Source organism: Gopherus evgoodei, chromosome 1 (genome assembly GCF_007399415.2).
Source record: "Gopherus evgoodei ecotype Sinaloan lineage chromosome 1, rGopEvg1_v1.p, whole genome shotgun sequence".
In the NCBI taxonomy this organism is placed as follows: domain Eukaryota; kingdom Metazoa; phylum Chordata; order Testudines; family Testudinidae; genus Gopherus; species Gopherus evgoodei.
Genome location: NC_044322.1, coordinates 319,280,699 through 319,300,812, shown reverse-complemented (window position 1 = coordinate 319,300,812; position 20,114 = coordinate 319,280,699). Strand labels below are relative to the sequence as shown.

The window sequence follows — 20,114 nt, the reverse complement described above, 5'->3', positions numbered from 1 at the left end:
CCATGTCACAAGGTGGCCCCTGGTTGGGGCCACCTCCTGCAGCAGACCAGAGTGCAACAGGTGCACCTGCCTTAGTTTCCCCATTCCTCCTCTCAGTGTAAGCCCCTCCCTTTTTCCCCTGAGCCAGAGCCCCAATCTCCAGACCTCCCTACCAGAGAGAGACCAGTCTTCCCACAACCCTCCACTCAGGTCTGCACTACAAGGGCTCCCCTTCCAACAATGTTCTATTCCTCCTCCTGGGATCCTGCCCCTGCTCAGAGATTCACCCTCCTACAACAAGCCTATTGCTTCCCACTCAGTTTTGCGTGACCAAGCTGGACTGCACGAGCCTTTTGCTCATCAGGGGTCCCCAGCACTGGCCAGTTGTCACCAACAGCTTTCTTTCAAGCTCCTAACCAGAAGCTCATATTTTCTGCCCTCCTTCCAACTCTTTCCTTCGGGTAATTCTCTGCTGCTCCTTCCTGACTCTCCTGGTCTCAGGCAGAACTCACCTGTCCATCTTCTGACTCTCTACACCTGTTGTCAGGTAGCTCTCACAGGCCCCTTTTCCCCGTTGATCCTACTGTCTCAGTCTCTCCCCATTTATGCGGCCCAGGTGCCTTTCCTTAACCTCAGCTGGGAGATAGCTAACCAGTCACAGGTGCACTGGTCTCTTCCTTCTGAAATAGCCAGCACTGTCCTGTGACAATCCAGTTATTTGGAGACTGGGGGTGGGGCTGTGGCTGCATACAGTGCTTGAACTGAGTAACATTGCATTGGCCCCAAGTCTGACTCGGGCATGCAGAGGAATTTAAATTTGGCCCCTTTTGGAGGAGCACATGCTGTGCCCCACAAGGAGCTTGCTCTTCCGCCTCCCCATCCAGCCCCAGCAGGAGCTCGCTCTACCCTCCCCCGCAGCACTGGCCCTGGCAAGAGCTCACTCTTACCTGGTTCCACCGCCCTGGGCCAGAGAAGTACTGTGCCCCTGCTTACCCCCCTTGTGCACACTCCTGACTCCTGGCCTATCGGCTGTTGTCTACTCCCTCAAATGGACCACTCTTTATGTTTGCAGCCTCTTTCTTTGGCTGACTAGTTGCTGTTTCACTGTCCCACGTTATACAGGGTTGGTCCTGGGGCAAGTTTTGCCCAATATCTTCATTAATGATCTGGAGGATGGTGTGGGTTGCACCCTCAGCAAGTTTGCAGATGATACTAATCTGGGATGAATGGTAGATACGCTGGAAGGTAGGGATAGGATACAGAGAGACCTAAACAAATTAGAGGATTGGGCCAAAAGAAATCTGATGAAGTTCAACAAGGACAAGTACAGAGTCCTGCACTCAGGACGGAAGAATTTGGGCCCCACACTACAAGAAGGATGTGGAAAAATTGGAAAGAGTCCAGCGGAGGGCAACAAAAATGATTAGGGGGCTGGAGCACATGTTTATGAGGAGAGGCTGAGGGAACTGGGATTATTTAAATCTGCAGAAGAGAGGAATAAAGGCGGATTTGATAACTGCTTTCAGCTATCTGAAAGGGGGTTCCAAGGAGAATGGATCTAGACTGTTCTCAGTGGTAGCAGATGACAGAACAAGGAGTAATGGCCTCAGGTTGTAGTTGGGGAGGTTTAGGTTGGATATTAGGAAAAACTTTTTCACTAGGAGGGTGGTGAAGCACTGGAATGGGTTACCTAGGGAGGTGGTGGAATCTCCTTCCTTAGAGGTTTTCACGGTCAGGCTTAACAAAGCCCTGGCTACAGGATCAGTGCAAGGATGTTTCACGCCCTAGGCAAAACTTCCACCTTGTGCCCCCTCCCTGCCCTGAGGTGCCCCCCCCCCACGGCAGCTCCCCCTCTCCACCCTGAAGCGCCCCTTTGTGGCAGCTCCCCACCCCCCCACCCTGAGGCACCCCTCCCTCCCCAGCTCACCCCTGCTCCATGCATGGACACCCCAAGCACCCCATCACTGCTTCACTTGTCCTGCCTCCCAGGCTTGCGTCGCCTAAGCTGATTGGTGCCCCAAGCCTGGGAGGTGGGAGAAGTGAAGCAGCTCACCCCGCCCTACCTTCTCCCCAAGCATGCCATCGCCACTTCACTTCTCCCGCCTCCCAGGCTTGCAGCACCAATCAGCTTAGGCACTGCAAGCCTGGGAGGCAGGAGAAGTGAAGCAGCAACGGCATGCTCGGAGAGGAGGTGGAGCAGGGGTGAGCTGCTTCACTTCTCCCGCCTCCCAGGCTTGCGGCACCAATCAGCTTAGGCGCCGCAAGCCTGGAAGGCGGGAGAAGTGAAGCAGCCATGGCGTGCTCGGGGAGGAGGCGGGGCCCGGGTGAGCTGGGGCAGGGAGTTCCCCTGCGTGCCGCTCCCCCTTACTTGCTGCAGGTGGCCCTCCCTGCGCCCCCCTGCCCCAGCTCCCTCTGCCTAAATGCCAGCGGCAACCAGAGTGGCCAAAAATCCGGCCGCTGCAGTGGCTGCCGAAGAAAATGGCGCCCCCCCAAATCCCAGTGCCCTAGGCCCTGCCTGGCTGGGATGATTTAGTTGAGGATTGGTCCTGCTTTGAGCAGGGGGTTGGACTAGATGACCTCCCAAGGTCCCTCCCAACCCTGATATTCTATGATTCTATGATATTCAGCTTTTGCGTGCTTTAGTTGATGGTTGGCCTGACAAGTTTTGAACTGTTTTTTCCCTAGTATAATTCTACTGCAGTTTATGACTTTCCTTTATGTTGCAAACTAACTCTTCAGTCTCTCTTTAGAATATGTCTGTCCTGTGCAATGTACCATTTGGTTTTGATTTTCTGGGCTAACTCTTTTTATGTTTAGTTGCTGAACCCCGTTTTCATCTGCAGTTTCCTGCCAGCAGGAATTCTGGCAATGTGTGCACCTGGAGCTCTGGTTGCTGGAAGTGGGGGAGATGGGTATTTTGATATGTGATATTCTATATTCTGCCAATTGCCAATTTATGTCCCCCCCCCACGACCTTCTGGTTCGTTCAGGCTGAGTTGTGCTACTCCTTGGGTGTACATCGGCCTTACACCTGATTTAACTAGCCAGATATGGGTTTTTCTTGCACAGAGCTGGTGAAGGGCTGCTCCACTCCTGGTTAAGGGATATGACCAGGAAGAAAGTTACTGGCTGTGGCAGTCCTGTATCTCGCTGGTCCCTGGCTGCCAGAATAGGGCCTGAGGGCAGTTGGCAGCTTGTATGAAATAGAGCAGCTTTCCGTCTGCTTTGTTTTATGCTGGGGACTGGGCCTGCATCCAGAAGCTCTGGGATCAGGGAACATAAAGGTGACCTAAAGCCACCTTTATCCTCATCCCCATTGAGCACAGCTTTTTGGACCAGAGAATCTGGGATCTGAGTCTATAGGGCAGTCTGACCCTTTAGCAATGTACCAATCTAGCAATTTAACGTCTTGTCTACACTACAAATAAAGCTGTGGCAGGCAATCTTCTTACACCATGATTATAAATATGGTTCCAATTTTTAGTTGAGATTGGACCTTAACCATGTTTCATAACCAGGCTAAATTATTATCATGACTCTTCCCTGCCATTATTCAACAGCATGGCTGGACCCAGTTCAGCAGCAAGGGCTTCATCTGCCACAGCAGTCTAATATTCATCTAGTACTCCCTGCTACAAACTCCAGCTAGTGAGTTGCTATGGAGGATGGAAAAGAAAGTCAGATCCCCATGTTCCCTGAAGCCTCTTGCTGATGTGCCATTGTCAGATGAACAAGTTGAATGGATGTTTTGTCCCCGGTTTTTCAAGCACGTTTCAAAGGAAAAATACAGCATTTCAGGCATTTAAAATATTGACAACCTGTTTTCTGCAAAAACCATCCATATATTCTTCTGCTCCGGGGCCACATGTCATTCTTTAATTGATTTTAAAATCTTTTTTAAAAGCTCTCTTCATTCACATTGCTGGGAAATTAAATGTATTGAACATACTGTTCTGCGAGTGCAGAATGCAGGAGAACTTACCTTGTGCTAATGTTTATGATTTGTGCTTTAAAGCATAGCTACTAGATTGATGGGCTCAAAATGTGATATCCTAATTTGTAGCATGTGTTTGTATTATGGTAAGAGGATGGCAGATATCAAGTAACAACGCTGAGGAAAGAATTAGCCTGTCATATGTTAGGTCAGTTCAGGACTGGACAAGAGATGCAGTACATAGTACTGTACTTACAATACAAAAAATGGTTACGATAAACAATGGTATTGGTAGAACCAATATTGTTCCCATTGAAGTCAATGGCAGAACTCCCAAAGAGCTCAAGTGTGGCAGGATCAGGCACAATGTCTTTTATGTCAAATGAAATATACAATAATACTTAGCTCTGACATAGCACTTTTCATCAAGACAGCTCCAAAGCACTTTAGGTATCATTATCCAGATGCCTGAGGAACAGGAAAGTGAAGTGAATTACCTAAGCTCACCCAGAAGCAGAGTTGGGACTAGAAGCCATATCTCCCAAGTCCCAGTGCAGTGTGCTATCTACTAGCTAAATAATGTCAATGTATAACAGTGAGGGAAACATCATTTACTATTGTGAAAACCTACTCATAACAAATACTGAGTCACCACCCAAAGTTTATTTACAGGATCTTTCTCAATAATCATTACATGGATTTACATGACTTTTACTCAGGAAATGTTTGGTCTTACTTTTTAAGGATGTAAGATTTGTGAAAATGGCTTTTTAGGTAAAGAATAATTCAGACTGGAGCTACCATTAAACATTTTTTATTGCGTAGATTGTAGCCTTTGCAGTACATGCAAAATTAAAAAAAAGGTGTTGGTTAAATCTGTAAGCATATAATAGCAATGTAAATGTCTTGGATCAGCAATGTATTTGGATTAGGGACTAATAAGTGTAAGTGAACAGACATCTGTCAGGACACACAGTTTACATGATAAATCAAGGAGGCCTTTTCAAAGTGATTTTCCTCATATAAAGATAAAATATTTCTTGTTTACAATCTTGCTTGTTTTTAATACTGCAAAATCTCTATAATAGTACACTCTCAGTTCTGTACATAGTAAAAACATAAAACTATACCCATACCAGTGTCTGTTTTAAATGCAAAACAAAAGTAGTTAATAGGTTTGTAATGTATGTGCCTATAAAAAAAAAAAGAGAAGAAGAAGGAGCTGCATCCTCCAATCAGATTTTAAGTGCACTTATGGCAGAAATAGAATGGAAGGCACCCCTGACTCATATAAAGCAATATGCAAGAATCTCAGCACAAGGCATACAGCTTTGACTATACCAGGCAGCTTTATGTACATTTCAGGTTTTAAGGGTTCAAATGCTTCATGCAAACCTTATGAGGATATCCTCTAAACTCAGTAACATCACTGTGAGGTCAAAGGCTCCCATGGGTCACAGCATAATATGTTGCAAATGCTTTATTTTCAAGGGCTCATGCTTTGCAACGGCTGCAGCTCAGCTAAAAAAGTGGAACACAATGTGGAGTTTCTAAAGCATCTCTTGTGATGGATTAGTTTGGACTCAGCAAAGCGTGAATTCTCCTGAAACTAATCTGTGAGCTAACAGCATGCTGACCTCGGCTGACAGGAAGGTTTTTTAAAGCTGGCTTCTCTCAGAGACAACTCATAGTTGGCATGTTATGGCATGAGTTTGGCACACCTGGATTATTCATTTTTTAAGCCAGTGTCATCTCAGACACATTTGTGATATTTACTAGTGTGATAAATACCTACATATTAGCTAAGAGACACATAAGTCACTGCCAGAAAAACATTTTAATAACAATATTTTTTAGCTTTGATCTTCAGTTTGCTTCTGTAATTATAGTGAAGGGTTGACAAACAGTTGGCAGCAAACTTTCAGGATAGCTACTATGACACAAGAAGGCATTAACTGTAGCTTTTTATGGACATTCAGCATTTTTTATGTTTTATGTGTCAAAGTCTCTGATCTGATAAGGCATTAGATTTTCAGAACATATATTAGTTAAGTAATTTATTTATATCTGTCTTTTCATAGTAGACCATATGTGACCATTACAGTAAATGGCTGTAGTCAACTGACAATACAATTGAAAAAAGAACATTCTTTTAAAACCTGCCAACTTGTCAGGTTCATTCTGCTGCAATAGCTTTATACTGTTTGCCGACAATAAAATGAATGGCATGACAGTGTTGAAAAGCATTTTTGCAGTTCTTTATTATGTCATTGTGAATGTATCTTGCAAGGAATGAATGGAGGGCTAAACACCCCCCCGACAAAAGCACATCAATCTGTTTATCAAATGGTCAGCAAAATGATATGCGGCTGGAATGGGAGAGTAGCAATTCAAGATCAGTTTGAAAAATGCAGAGTGAAAAAAAATCCAGTAGGGATAAATATTAGTAATGAAAACTGAATAAATGATTCTTTGTTTTGGGCCAGTATATTCACCAGCGGTTACTGCAGATTGATTTAAGAACCTTGAAATTGGCACACAAAAAGACTCTCCAGAGAACTGTCCTTGAAGTATCACTTATATTTCTTTTCGTACTGTTGCCCGGATAGTGCTGAACATTTTGCCGATGGCCTCGAATAATGGGTCGCAGAATGTGTGGATGCAGATAGAATAGACCCGGCTGATGCATTGGATCTCAATCAAGTAGCTCCTTATGCATGGCACCACTGCCCAGATGTGCAAGAATGACAAAATGGCAAAGTAGATACCCCAGATGAGAGCCAGAGGAATGCCAAAGATTGCCGACAGTAAGCGATAAAACCAGTATTTTGTCACAGTGAAGGTGGTGAAGCTGGCTTTCCAAATCCCATCAAAACTGTGTGTTCCATCAGGTTCAGCAATGACATCTTCAAAATCAATCTGCAGGCAGAGGACACAAAAGCAGGTTAGACAGATATTCACAACCGACAGACATTTGGATTCCAAACACCCTTTGTCTTAACAGTGATCTACTCATTATGGCTTCGATTCAACAAAACACTTAAGCATGTGCTTAACTTTGAGCATACAAGTCCCATTTATTTAGACATTTAAGCACATATGTACATTAAGCATGTACTTAAGTTTTTCTGACGAAAGGTAGGGTTATTCATATCATAAAAGTCAAACATCTGCTTGAGTAATTTGCTGAATCAGGACCTTAGTCTCTGAATTGCATGGAACAGTCTTGTGCAGTGTTTCTCAGACTGGGGTCGCTGCTTGTGTAGGGAAAGCCCCTGCCGGGCCGGGCCAGTTTGTTTACCTGCCCCGTCTGCAGGTCTGGATGATCGTGGCTCCCACTGGTCACGGTTCACTGCTGCAGGCCAATGGGTGGTCCTGGAAGCAGTAGCCAGTAAGTCCCTCGGCCTGCGCCGCTTCCATCAGCTCCCATTGGCCTGCAGTGCTGAACCGCAGCCAGTGGGAGCTGCGATCGGCCAGACCTGCGGATGGGGCAGGTACACAAACCGGCCTGGCCCACCAGGGGCTTTCCCTACACAAATTGCGACCCCAGTTTGAGAAACACTGATCTTGTGGGCTGTGTGAAGCATTTGCATGGAAGTGTGTCTAAAATATAAAACAAGTCTCTGCTAGTTGTGGCTAGCAGATCTGTTCATGTAACTGGAATGGAAGCTCAGATTCCTGGCCTGGAGTTTCCTCCTATGCTGGACACAGGGGAATTGGGTCATGGACCCCGAAGGAAGGAGCAAAAAGAAGAACAAATGGGGACACCATTCTCAGGCCTCCGATGAATTACACTGTAGAGAAATGCTGCTGTCTGACTGTGAACCAATCCTTGAAGAACACAAGAAGATACAGCAGACAAACGTCTGCTTTCCACTTGCAACAGTGAAACTTCATAGACGTAATTAGAGTTACTCCTAATTTATATGATCAGGGAAGTGAGATCAAGATTAGGCTCCATATATTCTAATGTAAATATGCAATGCTCTGGAATAGAAAACTAGTATTAAAAAGAGGAACAGCAGTTCTCCATTGCAAAATCACAATATGCCATACTGTAGAATGAGTGGCTTATAAACAGTAATAAAGATTTCCATGCAAAGCCTTCCATTTTGCAAAAATATTTAGAATATTTAAATAATTTTAGACTTAATCACACTAGACAGTGAATTACTGTCCTGTCTCTTCAGGCCCCTCTTAATAGTGAAACAAGTTATTGTTGGGTTTAGGAAAGTGACAAAGTATTGATGTTAAAGAGTTATACATTTTGTGTAATTTCCTTTGAATTCTAATAAACATCACTGTTGACACTGGGCTCATCTGTTTGTTAAAGAAGAAAATGTTCTTAGAATGAGAAATTGAATACTATGCATTTAAAAGTCTAAACTTTTGTAACAAAATAGTTGCTTTACTAAAGCACCATGAGTGGAGCATTATGTGGTTATGTGAAATTATTACAAGTCAATTATTTAGACAATTTTAGTGCATTTGGAAAATCTGTTTTAATTTAATAGAATGAGGTTAAACCGCAGTAAAAGCTTTTCAAATAATAGTGCCTCTTTCCCTCATTTTTTTCCCTATGAAGTCAATTACAGAGGAGCAAATATTGAGAGAAACAAATTTAAGCCATTAAATATCAACCCAACATTTTCATATCTACTGATCATGTAAAGGGTTTAACCTGCAAGGTGCTGCTTGTCTTCAATTCCTACTGTAATGAACAGAATCATGTTGCATGTTCTGCCTCTTGAATGACTGGACGCTTAATTCCAGCCACTTCACATTGTGACATATATGTTATTATGAAACCAAGCTCCAGACTTCAACAGTGCAACAGGAACATCTTCTGGTGCATTTGAATCAGGCAGTCATTTTGACATCCTAAGATGACAGCAATTTAATGGTTTGTAAAATGTTGACAGCTCAATGTAAATTGAAAACCAAAATCCCTAGATATAAATTATTATTTTATTAGATGTATTTGAGGTATTCAGAATCTAGACACATTTTATGTAGCTTAAATCAAGAGCAAACAACATTTCCCCAATCATGTGAAGCACACACATAATCACCCCCATGGTAACCAAGCCAACTTCTTGAAAGGTGGGGAAGACCAATTGGTAAACCATATATCAGGGGGTTCCAGAACCTGCAGTTTGTGGAGGATGTGACTAATGTGATTCATCTTATATCACATTCTAAAAGTGGCCAGGCTCCAGCTCACTTCTAGCAGGAGTGAATTCGAGAAATGAGGAACATCTGCTCGGAACATTCAGCTCCAGGGCCCATTCACCCTGGATAGGCAGGGAAAGCATTTCTGTTAAATGTTGGCATTGTGTGATGGGGAATAGAGGGACAGCTGGCCTTTGTGAAACAAGGTTCTAGAACTTTTAGGGCTTTATAGATAGTGTGACAGACCCAGGCCAGTAGGGTGCAGGAGTCTGGTAGAGGGCAAATATACTGGTCACTGGTTGAGTAGTTTTCTGTTCCCTGAGTGACCAAAGCAGGGGCTGCACTAGAGTAATCAGGAACTTGCTAGAACCAATTAAGGCAGACAGGCTGATTAGAACACCTGCAGCCAATCAAGGCAGGCTAATCAGGGCACCTGGGTTTAAAAAGGAGCTCACTCCAGTCAGGGAGGGAGGAGCCAGAGGAGAGGAAGTGTGTGTGAGGAGCTGGGCGCAAGAGGCACAAGGAGCTGAGAGTGAGAGTGAGAGGGTGTGCTGCTGGAGGACTAAGGAGTACAAGCATTATCAGACACCAGGAGGAAGGTCCTGTGGTGAGGATAAAGAAGGTGTTTGGAGGAGGCCTTGGGGAAGTAGCCCAGGGAGGTGTAGCTGTCACACAGCTGTTACAAGAGGCACTATAGACAGCTGCAAATCCATAGGGCCCTGGGCTGGAATCCGGAGTAGACGGCGGGCCCGGGTTCCCCCCAAACCTCCCAACTCCTGATCAGACACAGGAGGAGTTGATCTAGACAGTGGGGGAGATCACTGATGTGAGAAAATCTGCCAATAAGAGCAGGACCCACCAAGGTAGAGGAGGAACTTTGTCACAACTGGTGTCAGGAGTGGGATCTTGGTGTGCACAGCAGAAGAAGGAAGGTGATTTAAAAAAAAGGTAGAGGGTTTATTTTTTTTCCACCACAATGGAAGACTTAGTGCGGGCATTGATACAAGCTACGGTGGCCCAGCAGGAGGCTACCCGTGTCCAGGCAGCTGCCCAACAGGAGGCAGTGCGGCTGCAGCAAGAGACTAATTGCCTGCGGATGGACCCTGCTTCTCAAGACCGAGCTATGTTGTGAGAACTGGTAAACCAGGTAAACACCCTTACAGAGCTGAACCATGGCCATGATAGGACGCAGTTCATTCGGGCCAGCCATTGGCTGCAGAAAATGACGCGGGAGGATGATGTAGAGGCATACCTTCTGGCCTTTGAGAGGACAGCCCTATGGGAGGCCTGGGCTCCAGATCAGTGGTCTGGCATCCTTGCTCCATTCCTGTGTGGAGAGGCCCAGAAGGCTTACTACGATCTGCCTGAAGAGGCTGCAGCAGACTACCCCCAGCTGAAAGCAGAGATTCTGGCCAGATCCGGGGTAACGACTGCAGTGCAGGCCCAGCGGTATCACGAGTGGAGGTACCAGGAAAATAAAACCCCGCGGTCCCAATTGTATGACCTCATCCATCTCACATGAAAGTGGTTGCGAACGGAGTCCCGGAGTCCAGAAGAGATACTAGAGGTTCTGGGTATCGATTAATACATGAGGGGACTACCGCCAGACCTTCGTACCTGGATAAGCCAGAGCGAAGACTCCACCTATGATGAGGTTGTCGCAGTGGTAGAGAGGCGAAGGACAGCAAGGGAGCTGACCCAACCAGTTAAGGAAGAAGCACCCCGGGTTAAACTAGCAGCACTAAGCCCTAGAGCTCGAGTGACGGGGCCACCAGGGGAGCCCAGGTGGAAAAAGAGAGGGGCTGAAGGCTCACTAGAAGCCACAAAGAGTCAGAGAACTGGGAGAGAAGAGGATCATGAGGTTGGACTGCCCAAACCAAGAGACTGGGGAATGCCTAGGGCTCCATATAGATGTTATGCCTGCGAGGAATGGGGACATATAGCTGCACAATGTCCCAATGCTGAGGAGCCGATGCAGTGTAACCTGGGGAACTGGGCAGACCCATGCTCTCTAATCCACCTTGTGGGGGTCTCACTAACCCCACATACGTATACCAGACCAGTAAAGCTAAATGGGGTAGAGACCACGGCACTGGTTGATTCAGGGAGTGCTATCACGCTTGTCTCGGGGAAGCTTGTGAAGTGTAGTCAGTTGCTGCAGGCTAAGCGTACAGGGATAACATGCGTCCATGGGACAGTTGGTTATTACCCCACTATCCCAGTAAAACTCGAAATTCAGGGGAACACTACTGAGGTAGCAGCAGGTGTAGTCCCTAAACTCCCATACTCGGTGCTCATAGGGAGGGACTTCCCAGGGTTTGGAAACTTACTCCCTGTAGGAGTACTGGAAGAAAAGGGGGACCCTGAAGTTAGTGAGGCCTCCACAGTAGACTGTCAAACCCCAGTTTTCTCTGAAATATCCCCAGATTTATTTTCCATTCCCAGACATGGTAGAAAGTCGAAAAGGGAAAGGAGGGAATCTAAGGCCTTGGGAACCCGAATACTGACTCTAAGCCAGAGGGTCGCTCTCGTAGGCAGGCGGACCCGAGCAGCTGAAAAGGAGGCCACTCCGGAGGGAGAAGCACCCGAGTCTGACCCCCACCCTAGCGTTTCTGAACCAGTAGAGGCAACAGAGACTGGGCCCCCAGATCTTGGGCATATTAGTCCCGGAAGAGGAAATTTTGGACGAGACCAGGCCGAAGACCCAAGGTACAACAACATTAGGAAGGAGGTGACTGAAATAGATGGGGTCCCCGTGGAAGGGAAAACCCAGGGACTAGGACCCTACTTCATAATGAAGAAGACTTTCTTATACCGGGTTGCACCAGTACAGGGGCAGAAGATACAGCAGATCCTAGTACCTCACAAACACCAGAATGCTGTATTAAGTCTTGCTCATAGTCATCTTTTTGGGGGGCATTTGGGGGTAGAGAAGACCCTGGCACAAGTCCTACGACGGTTCTTCTGGCCCGGAGTACACGAAGAAGTATGGTCAGCTGCACAGTCCCCATCCCCATGGAGTACACGAAGAAGTGTCAGCTGCACAGTCCCCATCCCCACCTTAGGGCACCTTTAGTACCCCTTCCCATCATAGAGGTCCCCTTTGAGCGAATAGCCATGGACCTAGTGGGACCCCTGGAGAAGACAGCTCGGGGCCACCAATATATACTTGTTGTTTTGGACTATGCTACTTGCTACCCAGAAGCCATCCCCCTGCGGAACACATCCTCTAAAACGATAGCCAAAGAGCTGGTGGGGATCTTTGCCTGAGTGGGGCTCCCAAAAGAGATATTAACAGACCAAGGAACCCCATTTATGTCAAAACTAATGAAGGACCTCTGTATGCTGCTCCATATACATACCATGAGAACTTCAGTCTACCATCCGCAGACTGATGGATTGGTAGAAAGGTTTAACCGAACCCTCAAGGCTATGATAAGGAAGGTGGTAAGTCGGGACAGGAAGGATTGGGACGCCCTACTACCCTACCTTATGTTCGTTATCCGGGAGGTACCTCAGGCCTCAACTGGGTTTCCCCCCTTCGAGTTATTATACGTGTGTCACCCCCATGGCATACTAGACATCGCCAAAGAGATCTGGGAAGAAGAACCCAATGAGGGGAGAAATATAATAGAACATGTAATACAGATGCGAGACCGGATAGCCCGTGTCATCCCTATTGTACGGGAACATTTGCAAAAGGCCCAGGAGGCCCAAGGACCCTATTACAATCGCCAGGCAAAAGTCCGACAGTTCCAACCAAGGGATCAGGTGATGGTGTTGGTACTCATGGCAGAAAGCAAGCTTCTGGCCCAATGGCAGGGGCCCTATGAGGTGGTTGAACCCATGGGAGAAGTAACCTACAAGGTGCGGCAGCCAGGACGCCAAAAACAAGAACAGATTTATCACATCAACCTTCTGAAACCCTGGCATGCACAAGAGGCGTGCATAAGTGTCCAAAAAGACCTAACCCAGGAAAACAAGCCTTCCAAACAGGTAAGAGTATCTCCTGATTTAACACCAGACCAAAAGAATGAGGTGTCTGAGATGATCTTCCGGAACCAAGATGTGTTCTCGACAAAACCAGGTGGAACAACCGAGACATATCACCACAGCGTCACGAACCCTGGGGCCAGAATAACAATGAGGCCCTATCGGGTGCCAGCAGCCAAAAGGGAGGAAATAAAAGCAGAAGTAAAAAAAAATGCTGGAGTTGGGGATCATTGAAGAATCCCACAGTCAGTGGTCCAGCCCAATTGTGCTGGTGCCCAAACCTGATGGCACCACAAGGTTTTGCAACAACTTCCAGAGACTAAATGAAGTATCCCAGTTTGACGCATACCCCATACCTCGCATAGATGAGCTAGTGGACTGTCTGGGTAATGCCTGGTACTTGACTACTTTAGACTTGACAAAGGGGTACTGGCAGATTCCCCTTGCAGAAGACGCAAAGGAAAAGACTGCGTTCTCTACATCAGAGGGTCTTTTTCAATATACTGTCCTCCCTTTTGGACTACATGGGGCCCCAGCTACTTTCCAGCGCCTCATGGATAAGCTATTATGCCCGCATAACAGTTATGCTGCTGCCTACTTGGACGATGTGAGTCATTCATACTCCAGACTGGGAAAGTCACCTAGAGAAGGTGGAGGCAGTCCTTGATACCTTCAGGCGAGCTAGCCTTACAGCAAACCCTGCCAAGTGTGCTGTAGGGTTTACAGAGGGCAAATATCTTGGCTACATTGTGGGAAAAGGTCTGGTTAAACCCCAAGTGAACAAGTTGGGGGCCATCCATAATTGGCAGCGAGCACGTCGCAAGAAACAAGTCCGGGCATTCCTAGGTGTAGTGGTATATTACCGACTATTTATCCCCCACTTTGCCACAAGGGCAAGCCCCCTGGCTGACCTAGTAAAAGCCCGTGGACCTGATCTGGTAAGATGGTCTGACGCAGCAGAGGAAGCATTCACAGACCTAAGGACTGCCCTCTGCAGTAACCCTGTCCTAATAGCTCCTGATTTCACCAAGGAATTTATCCTGCAGACGGATGCATCGGAAGTAGGGTTGGGGGCCGTTCTATCACAGATGGTCGGAGAGGAGGAACACCCAATCCTCTACCTCAGTAAGAAACTTCTTCCGAGGGAACAAAAATATGCAGTGGTGGAGAGGGAGTGCCTTGCCTTAAAATGGGCCATGGAAGCATTGCGCTACTACTTGCTCGGGCGCAGATTTGTCCTCTTGACCGACCACGCCCCTCTCCAATGGATGCAGCGGAACAAGGAGTAGAACACAAGGGTGACCAGGAGGTTCTTATCCCTCCAACCTTTCCAGTTCCGTGTGCAACACAGAGCAGGGAGCCGTCACGGCAATGCTGATGGCTTGTCACGTGTGCACTGTCTAACTTCCCAAGCTGCCCAACCCCTTGGTGTTGAGCAGGGGGGAGGGATATGTGACAGACCCAGGCCAGTAGGGTGCAGGAGTCTGGTAGAGGGCAAATATACTGGTCACTGGGTGAGTAGTTTTCTGTTCCCTGAGTGACCAAAGCAGGGGCTGCACTAGAGTAGTCAGGAACTTGCTAGAACCAATTAAGGCAGACAGGCTGATTAGAACACCTGCAGCCAATCAAGGCAGGCTAATCAGGGCACCTGGGTTTAAAAAGGAGCTCACTCCAGTCAGGGAGGGAGGAGCCAGAGGAGAGGAAGTGCGTATGAGGAGCTGGGAGCAAGAGGCACAAGGAGCTGAGAGTGAGAGGGTGTGCTGCTGGAGGACTAAGGAGTTCAAGCATTATCAGACACCAGGAGGAAGGTCCTGTGGTGAGGATAAAGAAGGTGTTTGGAGGAGGCCTTGGAGAAGTAGCCCAGGGAGGTGTAGCTGTCACACAGCTGTTACAAGAGGCTCTATAGACAGCTGCAAATCCATAGGGCCCTGGGCTGGAACCCGGAGTAGACGGCGGGTCCGGGTTCCCCCCAAACCTCCCAACTCCTGATCAGACACAGGAGGAGTTGATCCAGACTGTGGGGGAGATCACTGACGTGAGCAAATCTGCCAATAAGACCAGGACCCACCAAGGTAGAGGAGGAACTTTGTCACAATAGTAACCAGCACCTTACATTTCACCTAGCAGAGAACTGGCTGCCAGTGGATATGATGAACCACAGATGCAATATGCTCTGCTCTGAAGATGGGAAACCATATTTTACAGGAGTAGAAGCTTCTAATGGGCCTTCTGACTATCCCCTGATAAAGTGTAATACAAAAATCCAACCTCAAAATGATAAAGGCATGAACGGTTACAGTGAGGTTTGCATCTCATGGGGAAGAATTAAGTGTCTCAGTCAGCTGAGGAAGACAATGATTTTTCTGACCTTCTGGGAGCTGAGGAATCTACTAAAGCCTACTGAGATGGCAAAAGCATTGTGACAATAGGTAGACAGATGCTTTCAATAGAGATAGCAGCCACAGTCTATGCAAATTCTACAAAATGTTTCCCACTCCAACATGCATCACATTTATCTTATCCAAAGTGAGTCTAAGAGATCTATCTGGCTTTCATTCATATTTACCTGTCTCTCTTCCAGATTCTAAGGGACTGATCCAGCTCCTACTGAAATCAGAACCTAGCAGACCAGGAAAATGATTCTGTCTGGGCCTGATGAAAAGGAGACATAGAGCTGCTCCTTCCACCAAAGGGTGTGGAGTGCCACAGGTTTCAATCTTAGCCCCCTCATATTCAAAGTATCTGAGAGGGGAAAATTGTGAGACATAGTATGGCATCTTCAATGTGTTGAGTGCCCAACACAACCTTCTGGGAGCTCTCCTAAAAAAATAAGTTTGTAGCCATCTATAGTGATTACATCCATTCATGCCAAATCATGCAATCCTCTAACTTATAGACATGCACTCTTGGCTGAATTTTCTAATGTCACCCTTAGTACCCTTATTGAATTTTCACAGTCAGTTTGTGGGGAAGGCAGTTCTTTAAACTTGTGCTTTAAAACCAAACAAATAGTTGTTAATGTGCCATATTTATATCAGCACCCGATGATTCATCTCTTTAATTCTGGAAGTGTCAGGGGGTTCTCAGTTTGAGTTAATCATTAGGAACATCTTTTTATTGTAGTCTGGTTCTTGCCCATATGGATCATGGGTTGACACTCTGTTAGTAAGATACCTGGCCAGGCTAATATATTAATATTTAGAAGAAATACCCTTTTGTACACATTTCATAGTTTTGACTATTATAGCTAACCTGTGCAAAAACTCACTTGAAGGAAGTGCTACAATAAAGGATGCATGTTTTACAAGTCTCTGTTGAAATGCCAAAATATCCAGGAAGCTTAATTGTCATAACATTTCCATTAGAATATTAACAGAAACATGTTGAGACATAATAGTTCAGCCCCATGTCACAGAAGCTAAACATGTGTTTGATATAATCCAAGGCACAGGATATTTAGTGTGGCCAACATAACCAAGTACAGTAGGTCAACAGGAAAAATGAACATCACAATAGTATTCCACTGCAAGAAATTAAAACAATTATATAAATTGGTGGAAAGAACAATACACTCATAGGAGCTGCTCCAAATGAGACTGCTGCCAAGAGTATGAGTTTACTGGATCAGGCTTAATATGTCACACGCTGAGCAACAGTTCTTTAATGTGCTTTTCTAAGGCACAGCACATTTATTAATTACACTATTCTCAGCAGCATCCTATTCTACCCAATGGTTATGGAGCCTGGTATTTTTAACACCTTATGGGATAGGAAATGTAATCATTCACCTCTTCTGTAATACCTGTAAAGATGACAAATCATGTACATAAATGGATAAGCAGCTAAAATTGTATCTCCATGGAGACCATGTAAATCCTTGTAAATTAGTGCCGTCTCCACCTAGCTCCAGACACAAGCCACACTCTCGCTTTAGAGTCATTAGCTGCCATGTCACCACCATGGGGGATCTGATTTTATTCACAAAAAGAAAATTCCAAAATAACACTGTCTAATCCTCAAACCAACAGCTGATCTACACACAGATGGTGAAATCCTGTCCCAACTGAAATCAGTGTGAGTTTTGCCATTCACTTGAATGGAGCCAGGGTTTCACTCAGAAATTCCAACCGTTTAAAACGGTTTCTAAACTGATTTGTTTAAATGGATACAACCATGGGTGGCAAGTTTGTAGAAATTTTGGTGGTGCCTAGAACCCAGCCCCCCAACTCCGCCCCCCCCCAAACTCTGCCCCTACCCGCCTAAGACTCTGGGCGGGGTTTCGGGGGGAAGTATGGGGTCCAGGTCGTGGGCTGGGGATTAGGGTGCAGGAGGGGTGCAGGCTCTGGGAAGGAGTTTGGGTGCTGGGTGCAGGCTCCGGGCTGGGGCAGAGGGTGGGTATGCAGGAGGTGGTGAGGGGTGCAGGCTTTGGGACAGAGTTTGGGTGCAGGCTCTGGGCTGGGGTGGGGGTGTAGGAAGGGGGAGGCGATGCATGCTTTGGGAGGGGGTGCATGCTCTTGGAGGGAGTTTGGGGATAGGAGGGAGTGCAGGGGTGAGGGCTGTGGGGCTGAGGATGAGGGATTCATGATGCAGGAGGGGGCTCAGGGCTAGGGCAGAGGATCAGGGCGCGGGGGGGGTGAGGGTTGGGGCTGATGATGAGAGGTTCATGCTGTGGGGAAGCTCAAGGCTGGGGCAGAGGATCAGGGTGCAGGGGGATGAGGGTTGGGCCTGAGGATGAGGGGTTCATGCTGCGGGGGGGGCTCAAGGCTGGGGCAGAGGATTAGGGTGTGGGGGGGATGAGGGCTCTGGCTGGGGCATGAGGGGTTTATGATGCAGGAGGGGGCTCAGGGCTAGGGCAGAGGGTTGGGATGTGGGCTGAGGGCTGTGGGGCTGGGGATGAGGGATTCATGATGTGGGGGGGCTCAGGGCTGGGGCAGAGGATCAGGGTGCGGGGGATGAGGGTTAGGGCTGAGGATGAGGGGTTCATGCTGCGGGGGGGCTCAGGGCTGGGGCAGAGGATCAGGGTGCAGGGGGATGAGGGTTGGGGCTGAGGATGAGGGATTCATGCTGTGGGGGGGGCTCAGGGCTGGGGCAGAGGATTAGAGTGCAGAGGGATGAGGGCTCTGGCTGGGGCTGGGGGATGAGGGGTTCATGATGTGGGGGGGCTCAGGGCTAGAGCAGAGGTTTGGGGTGCGGGGTGAGGGCTGTGGGGCTCATGATGTGGGGGGGCTGAGGACTGGGGCAGAGGATTAGGGTGTGGGGGGATGAGGGCTCTGGCTGGGGATGAGGGGTTTGGGGTGTTGGGGAGGCTCAAGGTGAGGGTGGAAGCACAGGGTAAGGGCAGCCTGCCTTGCCATTAGTGAAAAGCGGGCGCTTGGACCCGGGGGCAGCAGACAGCAGTTCTGCTGGGAGCCGATCTCTGGCAGCGCAAGCAGGCAGGGGAGAGGTGCGCACTGCTTTCTGTCAGGCAGGGATGCAGCGGGGCTGGGGGGGGGGATACACGGGGGTGGCAGGCGGAGGCTGGGACCTGCTCCAGGCAGGGACGAGACGGGGTTGGGGGAGGCCTGCGGGGGCTGGGGCCGATCCAGGCAGGGCTGGGGGAGAGAGCCAGCTCCAAATATTGCTGGAGCAGGGCCCCCAGCCCTAAATATTCCTGGAGCCCGGGCACCGCAAACATATATACCCTGCCACCTATGGAATCAACTTCCTGGTGTAGTGTCGGTTAAGGATGGATAATATCATTTTAGCTTAATTTGGTGTGTTACTAAGCCTAAGACTTCTCCCCAAGCCCTGGCTACTTGTAGGTTTCCATTCCCAGCCTAATTCTTCTCCCTGGTTCTGCAAATAGCATGCTATAATGATACTTGTTTGATCATCTGCCAATCTGAAGAAGGCTCTAAGGCCACAAAAGTGATCTTGGTACTTCTCTAAAAGAATTATTTCACCAAATGAAAACAAGTTTTCTAACCTATTCAACAGCATATAGGGTGAAATTCTGGTCTCATTGAAGTCCATGGCAAAACTCCTCCTGATTTCAAAGAGGCCAGGATTTCATCCATGGAATCAATCTTCCATTAGGAAAACGTGTTATACGTGCAATGGAGACACAACTCTATGTATTTTTTATAGAAGCTGTGCAGAGCCAGAAATTTATAAGGAGTTTGTAAAATGTAACTTGACCTAGTTTAAAATATAATAATAATAAAAATAGCAACTTTAAATGGTAGGATTGGCAAATGTCTTTTTTCTTCAAATATGAATTAACAAACAGTGTATGATTTGTGGCTTATATAAATGCATTTTTGTTTTAACTCATATTAGAGAATAACGCCCTGTGAAATCAGTATAGAAAACTAGGGGCTTTTCTCCTGTAAAGTTATACAGTCATCCAAGTTCAATACCATCAAAGATAGGAAAATGGAAATTTGTGTAACTGTAATGAATGAAACATATTGCTATGCTGGCAATCTTGTGAGTGACATGAAAGAAATAAATATACTCCAGTTTCTCTGTATTTCCATTAAAGCTTTGTTAGGATTGAATGGTTTATACTTTTGGACTTTTATAAATGGTGCTGAATACTTTTGTGCAGCACATTGGGCCATAAAATAAATCTATGAATTTGCAAGTACAAGTTAACCAAAATCTAGCAACATATGTTAAGAAAAGCAATCCTTGCTTGATGTGTTGTGACATTGTTTAGCTAACATGAACTGTCAGGTGGTGTTGAATCCGGTCAAATACATTACCAAAAAAAAAGTATACATGCAGAAGTGAAAAAAAAAAAGCATAATTTCCATTAGGACAGGGTCTGGATATTATATTTCAGTTTCAATAGAAAACTTGGAGATTAGTGATCCATGTACTGGAATTTAGATGATTCCAAGATGTGCAACACTAATTTCTAGAGCCAATCTTCCAAACAGAGAGTGGAAAATATGGGTGTGAATCTATGCAATGTGTATATTGCCTCATTCATGAACATAAGAACATGCTGTTAAAAAGACATTTCTACAATAGTTAAGATAACAAGTTTTAG

At 46.8% G+C, this 20,114-nt stretch overlaps 1 protein-coding gene across 4 annotated transcripts in view; it reads right to left on the bottom strand.

Moving 5' to 3' along the window:
- Positions 1–5,425: 5,425 nt before the first annotated feature.
- CAV1 (caveolin 1) overlaps positions 5,426–20,114 on the bottom strand; it is a 39,652-nt gene continuing 24,963 nt past the window's right edge. For all 4 annotated transcript variants that reach the window (XM_030549059.1, XM_030549061.1, XM_030549058.1 and 1 more), the window contains exon 3: positions 5,426–6,832. In XM_030549059.1, the coding sequence (XP_030404919.1) occupies positions 6,491–6,832 (342 nt within the window). In that variant the 3' untranslated portion in view covers positions 5,426–6,490. The remainder of the gene's footprint in view (positions 6,833–20,114) is intronic.